This window comes from Microtus oregoni, unplaced genomic scaffold (assembly GCF_018167655.1).
Source record: "Microtus oregoni isolate MIOR12 unplaced genomic scaffold, Mior012 000022F_ref0000154, whole genome shotgun sequence".
Lineage (NCBI taxonomy): Eukaryota > Metazoa > Chordata > Mammalia > Rodentia > Cricetidae > Microtus > Microtus oregoni.
Genome location: NW_024543081.1, coordinates 19,412,479 through 19,427,333, shown reverse-complemented (window position 1 = coordinate 19,427,333; position 14,855 = coordinate 19,412,479). Strand labels below are relative to the sequence as shown.

Below are 14,855 nucleotides of genomic sequence, written 5' to 3'. Positions count from 1 at the left end.
AAGAAATTGGGGGGGGGGGGTGGGAATTCCAAGACGACAGAAATAATTTTGCCACCAAAAACTACATATAACTTCTACTGAAGGGCACAAGGACCTTGTAAAACCAGAACCAGGGAGATGTAGGGGAACAAGGTCATTCTAGCCTACACACAAAGTCCAACATCAGCTTGGAACTAGCTCAAAACCCAAAATTAACAAATAAACAAATTAAAATAAACAGGAATGATGGAACATGCCTATAATCTTCCCTGGCTTCTTCAAAGCTCAAGGAAGAAGATCCCAAGTTCAAGGTCAGTCTGAACTCTCTAAGTGAAACCCTGACTTAAACATACAAACAGGCAGGTATGTGTGCACATGCATGCATGAACACAACACACACATGGGGATACACACGAGTAATGAATAATATCTACAGATTGAGATACTGTAAAGATGGTATGGTTGTAGAACTGATACAAAGTGCACATCTGCAGGATATCCTGACTATATTATATAAAGCCCCATGGGAACGTTTCTTGAGATTCATAGTTGAAACTATGTGTATTGAGATGAATAAGCCTGATATTTGGACACTGAGATGGGAACAGAGGGAGACAGAAGTGGTACCATCCCTGGTCCTCCTCAGAAGTCACCAACACAGTCTGTAGTTTTCAGAAATAAAGCCCCCACAGTCAAACTCACCGTCTAGGATTAATTGGGGGCCTAAATGGGAGTGAATAGTAGCAGAAGACTTAAACAACCCCAGCATGATAAGATCAGCACTAAGTATAAAACCTAAGAAAGCTATGCCAAAAAAGGAGGATGGTAAGGAAATAAAACTGAACATGCACATATGAACATAGAGGTTACTGAGAATGAAGGAAAAGCTAGCACCACAGAGCCTGGGATTGCAGTGGGAAGGCTCACAACCATCTGCAACTGCTGCTTCAAAGGATCTGACACCTTCTTTCGATTTCCTCAGGCACCAAGTATCCGTAAAGGGAAAGCATTTATGCACATAAACTTCCTTTAAAATCTAAAATGATGATAAAATAGACCAAGACAAAAATCAAAACTAAAGTATTAGAGAGATCACTAAATAGAATTTAACAAGAAGATTTATACATTATATCTATATGACTCAATACAGAGCCTTCAAACAGAAAGCAAACATTCAGACCCATGACAATAAACCAACAAGGCCATTATGACAGTTGTGTGTTTTACTGTGCTTCTTTTAATGTTCTGTAAAGATACAATATGTAGTACATGCAGGTAAGAAGGCTGAGTAGAGGCCAGGCAATGGTGGCGCATGTCTTTAATCCCAGCACTCGGGAGGTAGAGGCAGGCAGAGCTCTGTGAGTTCGAGGCCAGTCTGGTCTACAGGAGCTAGTTCCAGTACAGGCTCCAAAGCTACAGAAAAACCCTGTCTCAAAAAAACAAGATGGGTGGTAGCGGCACATACCTTTAATCCCAGCACTCAGAAGGCAGAGAGGCAAATCTCTGAGTTCAAGGAGCCTAGTCTGCAAAAGCTAGTTCTAGTTCCAGCACAGGTCTCAAAGTCACAGAGAAACCCTATCTTGAAAACAAAACAAGCAACAACAACAAAACAGAAGAAAGAAAGAAAGAAAGAAAGAAAGAAAGAAAGAAAGAAGGAAGGAAGAAGAAGAAGGCTGAATAGAAAACAAACACACATATGCACATGTATATGTGTGCTGTAAGTACTGTGCCTTGGAGATTATTGGGCTCTGAAATAGATCCCCGATCAAAAACAAACTTTTAAATCCAGATTTAAAAACTAATAAAAGCTGATGACAAGAAGCAACTATAACATGTTAAGTGGAGACACATTGAAATGGATTTGCCGCAGGTCCCCGGCAGCTTACTTGCTGCAGGGTTGACACCACGCAGCAGGTCCGCAAATGAAGATGGCTGGTCTGGTCCCCAGCAAGTGCTGTGGGCAGGTGGCAGGTGGGAAGCACAGATGCTGCAAGTCTCTGGGACTGCTGGGGACCCGAAAGTAGCCAGCCCCTGAGACCATGCGGCAGGGAAGGTGGCTGGTCCCTGGCGGTGACAAACGGATAGGCCGTGGGTGGGAGACGCAGAGATAGGTACACCATACAGAATGGAATTGGACATTTATTTGGTGTTATGGAGAGGAAGGAAAGGGGAAAAAGGGGGGGAGAGAGAGGGGCGAGGAAGAGATTGCATCTCCGAGAGAGGGGACAGGGAGAGAAAGTGGGTCTGAGGCTGCAAGCAATCACTGTACAATTCTCTCCACTCTGTCATGTATTTCATGCATTTAGATAACAAAATATGGTGGTAGGAGTGGTCTTAACTCATCTATTAAGACACATTCATCACATCAAGGGCACTTCTCAGACCATATACCACTAGGATAACAGGGAACCTTTAAAAAATAATTTAAAAAACCAGACAAACCCGGTACATATGTCTGTAACTGTAACTCATGAGACTGAGGCAAGAGGAACATGAGCCAATCTGGGCTATATAGTAAGACCTTTATTCAAAAAACTAAACATAAATACAAAGTAAGCAAACACAAACATTGAAAAGACAGGAACAGAACTCAATTTGCTAATTTAATTTTTCTTTAAGAATGTTTTTTAAATTTTACATGTACAGGTGTCTGTGCATCATGTGTGTGTCTGATACCCTTGAAGACCAGAAGAAGGTGTCAGATCCCTTAGTACTGGAGTTACAGATGATTGTGAACTACTATGTGAGTGCTGGGAATCAAACCAGGGCCCTCTGAAGAGCAACAAGTGCTTTTAACCACGATGCCATCTCTTCAGTCCCAATTTACAAAGGTTTTAAAACAAACATTTAACAATATTTTCTTTAAAGATTTATTTTTTTTATTTAAGTGTGTGTGTGTGTATGTATGTGTGTGTATGTGTATGTTTGTATGTATGTATGTATATCTGTATGGGTATCTGTCTGAGCGTGTGCCACATGTAAGTTTGTGCTCATGGAAGCCAGAAGAGGGTGTCAGATGCACTGGAGTTATTAAGTAGTTGTGAGGCCCTCTACCATTTGGATACTGGAAATCGAACCTGAGTCCTCTGGAAGAGGAAAAGTTTAACAGCTGAGCCGTCTTTCTAGCCTCCACATTGAACATCTTAAAAAACAAACAAGCAAGCAAGTCTACCTCTTTCCCATCCCTTGCCACAAAAAGCACAACAGGAGAGAGGTCCCAAGATGAGAGGGGGGAAAAAAAACTACACAAAACAACAGACTACTAGATTAAGAAACACAAGCACAGCAATGGAGGCACAAGCAGGAAAAGCCAACTGATTTAGTAAGATTCAGGACAGTCAGGGCTACAAAGCAACCCTGTCTCAAAAAAACTTAAAAAAAAAAAAGCAAGCATCTGCATGATGAGTGTCACATACACAAAGGTGACAGGGGACATGCACAAATGACACCACAGACATGAAGCTAAAGTTGCAAAGATGTCAAGATTAATAAAGAATAACACCGATGTATTAGAAATGCCAGCAAAGCATGGGAGCACACACCTGTACTCCCAGAACTTGAGAGGCTGGGCAAAAGGATAGAGTATAGAAGGTCAGTCCAAACTACAAACAAGACCCAGATCACCCCAAAAGAAAGGAAAAGACATGTTCACCATGCAAGAGGAATATAAATGGATACAAATGGGAAGTATTTAATTTCACCAGCAATCAAAGTAATGTATATAAAACAAACTATTGTTGCAGATGTTTGCTGTCCTATAGAAAATAATGAATAGCCAAATACCTTGATAGGCATTATATGTTACTGATCAGAACTAGTGTGTGATCAGATGGAAAACAACATACCAGCCTGATGAGTCCTGCACTAACACATTTCCACTTGGCAACACAGAGTTTATAAAAGTCGTAATTTTTTCATAGATTAATATAGGTTAATTAAGGGATTGGTCAAGAAGGAAGAGGGGATAAAAGTGAGAAAAGGAGGAAGAGAGGAACAAGTTTAAGAAAAGGACAGGTGTATGTATACACTCAAGAGTAGATGTGAACTTCAGAAAGGATGCCCAAGAAAGACACTTTCAGCATAAAGTTGGATGAATGGCAGGGTTCACATCTAACCTCATTTCATTTACATTAGAAACAAGGCATACAACACCCACTTTGAAAGAATTAAGTTCTATTAAGACTGAGAAGGCGTTACGAAAAGTCCTGGGATATAACCTGGGATATAAAGGATTGTTTGTTTTTTTTTCCACCATATGACAATGTAATTTAAATTTTCTTGTGCTCCAAATTAACTCAACTGATGAGCCATATACTCTGTTACTCATTTTTGCTAGTGCTATTTGAAAGAGCTCTACACAGTTTGCTTTTATGCTGGCTGATCACCTCTCCTCTGCACAGAGATGATGACAGTCAACTAACAGTCAGTGCTGGGATCATGACATCCAATTTCCTGCTGTACCAACAGGGAGACACCAGCATGACCACCACTGTATATTACAGAGAACGCTAGCCCAAACTATCCAATAAAGGACAGTAAAAATTCTCCTGAAAATGACTTTCTTGGTACTCCTCAGTCAGTGAATGCAATGCATGAGACATAAACACATTTACTGTCTGCTATGCATACACTATCATGAACCTAATCAAAGATGTCTTAAGCTCAGAAAGTGGAAGCTGCATGCATGAGCTTCGGGCACTTTGAAAACATGACAGACAGCTTGAACCTGAGAAGGGATACCAATAGCCCAAACTACCCTGTTGTATCTACTATTAACTGTGACTGCTTTGCAAAAATACTTCTACTTTTCTTTTTCTGTGGTCAAATCTGCACTGCAAGCGCCTGTTTTCAAGATGGGGGAATTAAACGCTAATGCTATGAAAGTACTGTTCTAACCTAGAAAGTCTAAATAAAATTTAAAATCATTACAGTCTTCATTACAACAGCAGAGCTCTGGATGACCTTTGGTATAATTTTAGCACATCTCACAAAAGACCACAAAAAAACTTCAGTCAAATACAGATGGAAACAATAGGGATAAATGGTAGTAAAATGGAGCTTCACTAAGATACAATAAATATCAACTGTCTTGCTGAATTAATTATCAATAAGATACAGTATATAATTTCTATAAAGACTCAAACTTCAGTATCTCTGACATATATTTAAAACAACCAAATACAATATACAAACATACAAATAACATCCCCCAAATTTTTTATATTTTATACAAAAATTTATATAAAATTTATTTTATACTTTTATTTTTTATATTCTACATTTTTAAATACATCAGTAACAAATAACTATCAATTCTCCATCTGTTAAAAAAGAATCATTAATTGACTGCAGAGAAAGTGAATAATTAATAACCAATTTATTGGCAATTCATTTTTGGGGGGTGAGGAGGGAGGTTCGAGACAGGGTTTCTCTGTGTAACAGCTCTGGCTGCTCTGGAATTCTACTTGTAGACTAGGCTAGCCTTGAATGCACAGTGATCTGCCTGCCTCTGCCTCCCAAGTATTGGGAATAAAGGCATGTGCCACCACTGCCAGGCTTCATGGCCAATTTTTACTTTCAGTGAAATTATTGTAAACCCTTTAAAAAAAACAAATACATCTATGTATGCATATGTGTGTGTGTGTGTTCTGCTAGGGCATATACATTATTAGCCTTAAGACATTTATCAATACATTTAATTGTTTGTGAATAGAACTAAGGTCATCAGAATTTTTTTCTTAAAAGCCTTTTCTCATTCAAATAAAGATGGAGAAGCCCAACATTTCAGGCAATTTCTAAATCGAGATGAGCTAGGAGGGGTACATTCAGAGTCTGAATGGACAGCTCAGGGGTGCAGTACTTACTCTAACACTTCATAGTTAGACTTCTTCTCTAGGGCGTTGCCCCGCATCTCCCAGTAGGATCTCCTGAAATATCAGGGAACACATAAGCTGAAATGTGTATATAAGGAATTTTTAGGTTGTTGAATAATAAACAATTGAGAAAGACAGATCCAAATAATAGTTAATTAATATGGAATCCTCTCTCAATTTAATTATGATTCTACTGGTAATTTTATAAAGAGGAAAGTACCTAGAAAATAAAAAAAAAATGCAGAATCAATGTAGTGTTACCACCTACCTAATTTCCAGACAACCCAACTTCAAAGCTATTTCTTGGTCTACTTGATCAGCTATCTCTAGCATGTAGTCACTCTTCACCTGAAATAAAGGAATGGGAAACAGGAATGTTTGCAATATGATCAATCCCTAAATATTTGCTAAATGGTTTTCACATAATTGTCCATATTCCGTCAATAATTATGCTGAATTCTGGATATAAAATAAGTAATACCCCAAATAACTAAAGACCTAAGTCTTTTATGTGAATGCAACATGCATGTTCTATGGCACAAGTGTGCAAGTCAGAGGAAACTTTGGAGCTAGTTGTCTCCCTCTACCTTTGCCTGGGCTCCAGGAACTGAACTCAGGTTGCCAGGTTTATATGGCAAGCATCTTTACCCACTGAGCCTTTTACCAAGGCAGGTTTGTGCGATTTAAGACTGGTTACCTGTGTGTGGCTTTAAACAACTGACACACTACACCACAACAATGTTCTGCTGCTTCATACTCTTCCTATTCAGCTCAAAGCAGAAACGAGCACCCAAGAGCTGAATTTCTTCTAAACTGCTGCACAATTTTTAATTTTTTTCTAAGCAGTAACCCCAATTCTCAAAGCATTTGGGGGCCTCAGAGCAAGGATCACAAAAATTTATGTACTTCAAAACCCAATGTTTAACCTCAAAGTTGACATCAAACTGTCCACTCTATGTTATTAATTTGCAAAGCACCACAGCTGAGTCTAACATAAAGGAACATTGGAGACACCTCTGCCAATAAACACACTCAAACACAGATAGAGCCAGTTGTAGTAACACAATCCTGCCATTCCACAGTGAGTCTACAAAGTACTCATGAATCACACCACAAACACCTGTCGGCATGAAGACGTTTGCAAAGCTGAGATGCACATAACCTCCTCACAGATTTGTATTAAGAAACCAAAATCTGCAGTTGATTTTGAAGACAGGGTCGTGTACTCTGAACCTAGAATGGAACGTGATCTGCCCTCCCTCACAACACATCCGCATTACCAAAATCTATAATCAACTACATTATGAGGAACAACAACACAAATACTGGTTTCTTTTCTTGTTATACACCTACTTTTTTTTATTGTCTTCAATTTTGTTTCTTGGTCTTCAAAGCCTAAAATAGTCACTCTCAGGCTCTCTACAGAAAAACTACATTGACTATTACCCAAAAAAACTTCCCAACATTTCCAACTATTACCTCCCAGTCTACCAGCCTTTAGTTCAAGGACTTTGATTCCATTCATCACACAGCCATGACTGACCTTTCCTTGCAAAAGCACCAAGTCCCATGTCTCCCACTGTTTATCTACTTTAATTGCTTGGGAAAACCAACCTGTATTGACCCAAACACCCTTTTCCAAGCTGAAATAATGCAGTATAAGCGGCATTTAAATTCATAACTCTCATAGAGACTTTCGACTTTCATAAAGGGAGGAAGCCAAAAGACAGTTCAGTGGCTTTCAATCACCCAAAGCAGGTTTCAGAGGCACTACTGCAGACCTTCAATGCCATAATGATGATAAACAGAACATTATCCAAATGTCCAAAGGATCAAATACAGCAATTTCTAAGCACTATTCACAGACAGGAAAAGCAATCAAGTATCCTAAGTCACTCATTAAAGCCAAATGTATATTTAGTTGAAAAAAGAAAAAGAGAGAGAAAGAAAATGATAACAATCTTCAGGGGAAACATCCTCACATATGAGAGCTTTACTTCAAAATTCAGACAGTTAATTCACAGCCTGAAACCATTTGTGGCCTGAAAACACTCATGTATCCTTCGAATAGCTGAACAGACTTTGTGCAATGTCCCTCTACTGGCACCACATGTCACACAGCACTGCCTGACCTCTGTTCCAGTGTTCTCTGCAGCCACTGAACACAGTCACATCCTGAGGCTGTGCTATAAAACTCAGGGTTTCTCACCTTCACTGTTTATTTCCCTAATGAATCATTTTAAAACTATAACTCTATTATTAATCCCATCAGAATTGCTTTCATTTCTGAAATGAACCAGATTGATCAAGCACTTCAATATACTTACATATAGAGTCATGTATCATACAATGACATTCCAGTCAATAAAATGACCACAAAAACAATGTTTGTTCCTTAAGACCCACATGGTGATATATCCATCTTAGTTGTGTAAGTACTTTGTGATAATTGCACAATGACAAAATTGCCCAAATATGAATTTCTAAGACTATATCTCCATTATTAAATGATGCAGACTGTACCATACTTCAAATGGTGTTTGTGTACACACACACACACACACACACACACACACACACACACACAACTATCCATTCTCACACTGAGTTAATTTACTACGATGTTCATTCAGTCTGAATACCGGAATCCTCACAATCCCATCTTACTGCCTCGGAAAAAGCCTGAAGGTTACAGATGACCACAGAAGACTCACTATTTAGAGAACATCTACTAACAGTCAAGTCCTGGGGCTAGTATTTTATATAAATCACTTCTGGTCCTTGTAATTATTCAGGGCAGTCTTTATTAGTCCTGCTTTATATATAAAGCTCATAAGACAATTTACAAAGGGTCTCAAAACCAAATTTTAAATAGAGCTTAAAATGTAGATTTATCTCCAAAACTCAAGCTTTGATCGCACTTTCATTTTTTTGTGCACTTTCCAATGCACTGGAGACTCTGGATGATTACTGACAGTGGCAAACCACACAGGAAAGGGGGGGACTGCAGCAACACCTGTCACCTTTATTTCTTTTAAAGCGTTAGTACTTGGTGAGTTATCATAAAAGCATATACAAGCATAACAAAATAGTTTCCAGGAATTTCTAAAGGTATACTTAATGAATTAAAAAAATTTTAAAGATAAAAGAGGGGGTGAATAAGAGAACTGCAGACAAGTACTGACAACAGACAGGAAGGGTCTTAGAAACAGAGATGATGTGTCATCTCAGAGCACAAGCTCACACCTGCTGTGCAGTTAGCAAGCAGGAATGCTGGATCCTCAGTAGCTTGGCACTGTCTTCAGTCAGTGTTCAGAATGAACAGAAGGCACATGGAAAAGCCATCCAAACCTCCAGACATGGCATTACAGGCTTTAGAGTTTGCCCTGCCTAATCTCTATCTTGCTTTGGCCCAATATTTCACCACTATGTCCCTTTTTCTCCCTTTTGGAATGGTAATGTATATTCTGTGTCAATGGTATGCAAGAAGTATGTAATTTGCTGTATGAGTTTACAGGGGTCAAAATTAAGAGATTGCCTTAAGTATCAGAAGACTTTGAGCTTTTACACTGTGCTGACATAGAAAGACTATGCAAACGTTTGAAGTTAAACTAAATGCATTTTAGATTTTGATATGGCTATAAGGCTAGGGAGCCAGGGAGTGGAATTAATTCACAGTGTGAATTAGAATGGTCTCCATAGACTCATTATGTTTGACTTTCTGGCCCCCAGTTTGTGGAACTGCCTGGAAAGGATTATGAGTTGTGGTCTTGTTGGAGGAGGAATGTCACTAGGGGTAGGCTTTAAAGTTTCAAAAGTCCATACTATTCCCAGTTAGCTCTCTACCTTGTACTTGTGAATCAAGATATAAACTTCCAGCTATTGCTCCAGAGTCATGCATACCTGCTTGTTGCCATGTTCCGCACTATGACTGTCACTGAGTCATCCTCTAAAACTGTTAGCCCCAAATAAACTCTCTCTTCTAATTATTGTCTTGGTCATGATGTCTTATCACAGGAAAAGGAAAGTAACTAGGACAGGCCACAAGTAATTGCCTTTGGCTTTCTTAAAGAGAAGTCTCGTTTTGCTTTATTATGAAACTTGGCACCAAAAATTATCCAAGTTCACAGAGAGTGATTTCTTTTTTTTTTTTAAATTAATTTATTTATTATGTATACAATATTCTGTCTGTGTGTAAGCCTGAAGGCCAGAAGAGGGCACCAGACCTCTTTACAGATGGTTGTGAGCCACCATGTGGTTGCTGGGAATTGAACTCACGACCTTTGGAAGAGCAGGCAATGCTCTTAACCACTGAGCCATCTCTCCAGCCCACAGAGAGTGATTTCTACATGACAAACTGACTGATATCCAAGCATAATGACTGAACACTGCTCATGGGTTACTGCCCACATACAGAACAAGCATCTTTGAAGATATGCCCAAGCATACAAAAATTCAAGAAGTGTAGAAAAGTTTTCATGAGCTAACACTCTTTTAATGCTGGACTACTCTATATTTATAGTACCTCAACTACAAGGCTTACTATTACTCTAAAATAAAACACAAAATAAAGATGATTCAAAGAAACAAAACATATGAAAGGAAGTGTTTTTATACCTGTTGATAGAAGAAATTCAATGTCGGCTTATCTTCAGTAAATTGGTTTAGAAAACCTTTTGGCAAGTAACGAATTCTCAATTCATATCTGAAAGATGATTCACAAAATACAATGATTAGAAATAAATCATTTTCTGAATTTACAGTCTATAACTTATTAACTCTGAAGTATAATGTTGAAAGTAAGATCACATACAATGTTTAAATGGTCAAACCTTGTGCATCCATGCAGCAGCTGCTATAATTTAGTCACTCTGTGATAAGACAGAACACGAGGTCAAAGAAGGCCTGGAGCCCACAAGTCAGGTACCCCCATTTTGCCCCATCCTCAAGTACCCCATAGATAATTTACACCTGGGACTGCATACTGTGTGTTGTAGTGTTTGTAGTGTTTCAGTTCAACTACATGCAAATGAGAGTGTATGCAGCTAACAGCAGCAGTTCCATCCTCTTTGGAGGACACTTCACCAAGGTATGACACAGTATTTATCCTCAAAATTGACTGTGGCCTTAAGAACTATTGCTACTTTTTGACTGCTGGAACAATGCTACTATAGTACAGTTTATATAAAAACTCATTTTTCTTTCTTTTTTGTTGTTTGTTTGTTTGGAGACCTGACTGAAGCTCACTATGTAGACCATGTTGGCCTCAAACTCACAACGACACACATCTGTCTCTGCAAAGTGCTGGGATTAAAGGTATGTACCACCACAACCAGCTGATTTCTAATAGTTTTGTAATGGTGTCTTGTTTTGCTGTTTTGTTTTTGTTTTTCGAGACAGGGTTTCTCTGTGTAAAAGCTCTGGCTGTCCTGGAACCCACTTTATAGACCAGGCTGGCCTTGAACTCACAAAGATCTACCTTCCTCTGCCTCCTGAGTGCTTGGATTAAAGGCATGTGTCACCACTGCCCAGCTAATAATATCTTCTGAGATGAGTTCACTATCTATACACCAGGTCTACTTTATTATAAAACCAGGCAAAGTATGGTGGGTACATGGAAGACAGAAGCAGAAGAGCTGTGAGATAAATGGAGGGAACCTGGGTTTCACAGTGAGACCCTCTCAAAACAGAAAAATTAGGTTCTACTTTACTTCTGCACCAAGATAGCATTCAGTAACTCAAGATAGATACGCTCTGGGGAAAGTGTCTACAGAAGCATCACAGGTATCATTAATTCTCAAAGGAGAACTTACTGGGAACTACCTACTTATGTGCTCTGTTTCTTATCAGTTATGTGAGTGAAGAGGTATAGTCCTTGGCTTTCTGCACGTAGGAAAGTATTTGCTCAGCAAATTTCAAACCCACAGGATTCTTCACTGTGAGTGTCCTGTCAGCTACAGTTAAGGAAACAGGTCCCAATTAAACACTGCCTGGTCCATCTCTAGATGCAGCATTCTGACGCTGACTCTGGTTATCAGCTATAGGCAACAACTAGGAACTTAGAAACTTGTCAGCATTTTACACAGGTGCTGCCTTTTTATAAGAACAGGGGGTAGGGGGCTGGAGAGATGGTTCAGTGGTTAAGAGAACTGACTGCTCTCCCAGAGGACCCAGGTTCAATTCCCAGTACCCACATGGCAGCTCACAGCTGCCTATAACTCCAGTTCCAGGGAATCTGACACCTTCATACCAAATGCACATAAAATAAAATAAATATTAAAAAAAAACAGGGGATCTTGATCAAAGAAACTGCCTACAGTGGACCTGTGTCATGTCACTAACTCACTGTCAGCCATCATGTCAATGAAACTCAATACTCTCACCAGGATGCTGGAAAAATAAATGAGTCATGTAAACACAACTCTGGAACAGCCATTGGCACATCACCATAAACGGCCAATAAGGTAGATCATGTTAATCACTACTCAACAAGCACTGAAGAGAGGCAGGGTGCTAGCTATCTAAACTCTATGTCTTTGTGCAAGCCAGAGAACAACACAAATCTATGTGCAGGGTGGGCTTCCCACAGGTCAGGGAACCCTGATTGCTCTTCGAGCAGATGAGGGAGGGGAACTTGATGGGGGAAGGGGGAGGGAAATGGGAAGCGGTTGCGGGGAGGAGGCAGAAATCCTTAATAAATAAATAAATAAATAAATAACAAAAACAAAAACAAACAAACAAAAAAAAAAAAAGAAAGTGCTAAAGGGCACTCAGAGGCATTCTGAGGCAGTGACCCCTGACTATGTATGGTCTGAAGGAAGTGAGGAAGGGAGCTATAGGTCACTTGAGAAGGCAATTGCAGCTAAAATAGAAGCGAAATCTGAGCAGAAACAAGAGTCCAGAGAGAAGATGGGTCACACAGCCCCCTGCAAATCCTGACTATAGGGTTTTCTCAAGGATAAAAGGTACTATCATGTCCTGAGCAGAGAAATAATATCAGAGGGTTAAAGTTTCTCTTCACTAGGCCCACCATGAAGCGGTAGTATGGGCCAAGGAGCTAAGTGAGAGTAATAGAGGGTAAGTGCATAACTCAGTAAGAAATAGATAGGTTAATATCTACCTGTTATCACATGTGTGTGTATGTACGCACACACACACACTACATACTCATGTGCAAATTAGCTACAGCTATTAGGAAGCAATAAAGAATATAGATGTAGAATTCCTCTTCAGTAAAAACATGTAAGTGCAGCCAAGAGCAGAGTAAAATGGGAGACACTATGACTTTACACAAAAAGGAACTAAATCCAGTTTGCTTGTAGATGTAAAAAGGCAAGGCTGCCCTTCTAAAGGATTCTGGTCTTATTTGAGCACATTACACTGAGTGTATCTTACAAAAACTCTTTGCTCAAGGTGCTCTAATTAAATTCCAATCTTATTTAATTCCAATCCATAGCCCGTAGCCTGTGACACTTTACACCCACATCTTGCTTCCCCTCACCTCCTCTTTACACTTCTTTCTTTATACTTCTGTCACCACACTAAGAGCTAGCTATGTTGCTTCTCCATGGATTTCCAAAAACCAGTTAAATATATCATGCCCCCAATAAAGTTATTCTTTGTTATTGCTTCAAAGCAATCTGTTCTCAGTAGTGCCACTGGTATCTTGCTTCCTGGAGCTCACACGAATTGTAAGCATAAGATGCCTACAAGTTGACTAACTACTGGGAACAGGAGGCTGTTTCAAAAAAGCTAAAGTGGACTAAAAAGATCTATTAGCCCTGATACTAAGACAGACTGGCACAAAGTACAGCTTCAATAAACAATACAGATAACCCTCACAAGCAACATGGTGTGGACAAACTGATTCTTACACATCCAATTAAAAAAAACAAAACAGAGAAGGATGGAAGCACAAATGCCCATCTATGAAAAATCAACATATCAATCAGTACAAGGCAAAATCACTAACATATGCTGTGACTGATGGATGACAGTGCAGGGAAACTACACTCACTGCACAGTCTCAGTGCCTCATTACAAAGAGGAAACGGTAACAGGAGAAACCTGAATGTGCCCACCTCAGTCTAATGATTCCAACAGGGCTACCTGGTAAATTTAGTCTGCAAGGACAGGTTTCTTGGTATCATGCAATAAAAACATCTTGATGGGCCAGGATGTAGGGACCCATAACACATTCACTTCCCATTATCTTTTCTTGTTTGTTTGTTCTGATATAGGGTCTTGCTATGAAATCCTGGTTAGCCAGAAACTCACTAGGGAGCCCAGGCTGGTCAGAAACTCAGGACAATCCTTCTGCCTTAGCCTCTCAAGTATCAGGATTAAAGGCATATACTACCATGTCTGACCACATAACTACACACATTCATTCCAATTGATGAAGACACCAATTAATCTCTGGAGGACAAATGTGATGTAGATGAAGTTTCTGTCCCACCTGGTACCACATTTATTCAGTCCCAAACAAAGACACAGAAAGCTTATATTAATTATAAATTGCTTGACCTATTAGCTTAGGCTTATTACTAACTACCTACTACAACTCAAATTAACCCATGATTCTTATCTATGTTTAGCCACATGGCTTGGTACCTTTTCTTAGGGCAGCATTTTCATCTTGCTTCCTCTGCATCTGGGTGGTGACTGCAGAATGAGCCTTTCCTCTTCCCAGAATCATCCTAGTCTGGTCACCCTGCCTATACCTCCTGCCTGGCTACTGGTCAATCAGTGTTTTATTAAAACCAACAAGAGTGATAAATCTTTACAGGGAACAAGACCGCTATTCCACAGCAGACAAAGACTCATCTGAACAGAACAAAAAAAAAAAAAAAAAGGGTAAAAAAGCATCATAAAAATGATAAAAATGTTTACTCTTCTCATTCGTTGTGGTGGTAACATGCTTTTAATCCCAACACTTGGGAGGTATAAATGGGGAAATCTCTGTAATAGTCTGGTCTATATAGTGAGTTTCAGGTCAGGTTG

General features: G+C 39.4%; 1 protein-coding gene across 10 annotated transcripts in view; it reads right to left on the bottom strand.

Moving 5' to 3' along the window:
- Ptk2 (protein tyrosine kinase 2) overlaps positions 1 to 14,855 on the bottom strand; it is a 220,945-nt gene that overhangs the window by 126,192 nt on the left and 79,898 nt on the right. For all 10 annotated transcript variants that reach the window (XM_041672227.1, XM_041672218.1, XM_041672219.1 and 7 more), the window contains 3 exons: positions 10,470 to 10,557; positions 6,121 to 6,200; positions 5,844 to 5,906 (listed from right to left, as the gene is read on the bottom strand). In XM_041672227.1, the coding sequence (XP_041528161.1) occupies positions 5,844 to 5,906; positions 6,121 to 6,200; positions 10,470 to 10,557 (231 nt within the window). The remainder of the gene's footprint in view (positions 1 to 5,843; positions 5,907 to 6,120; positions 6,201 to 10,469; positions 10,558 to 14,855) is intronic.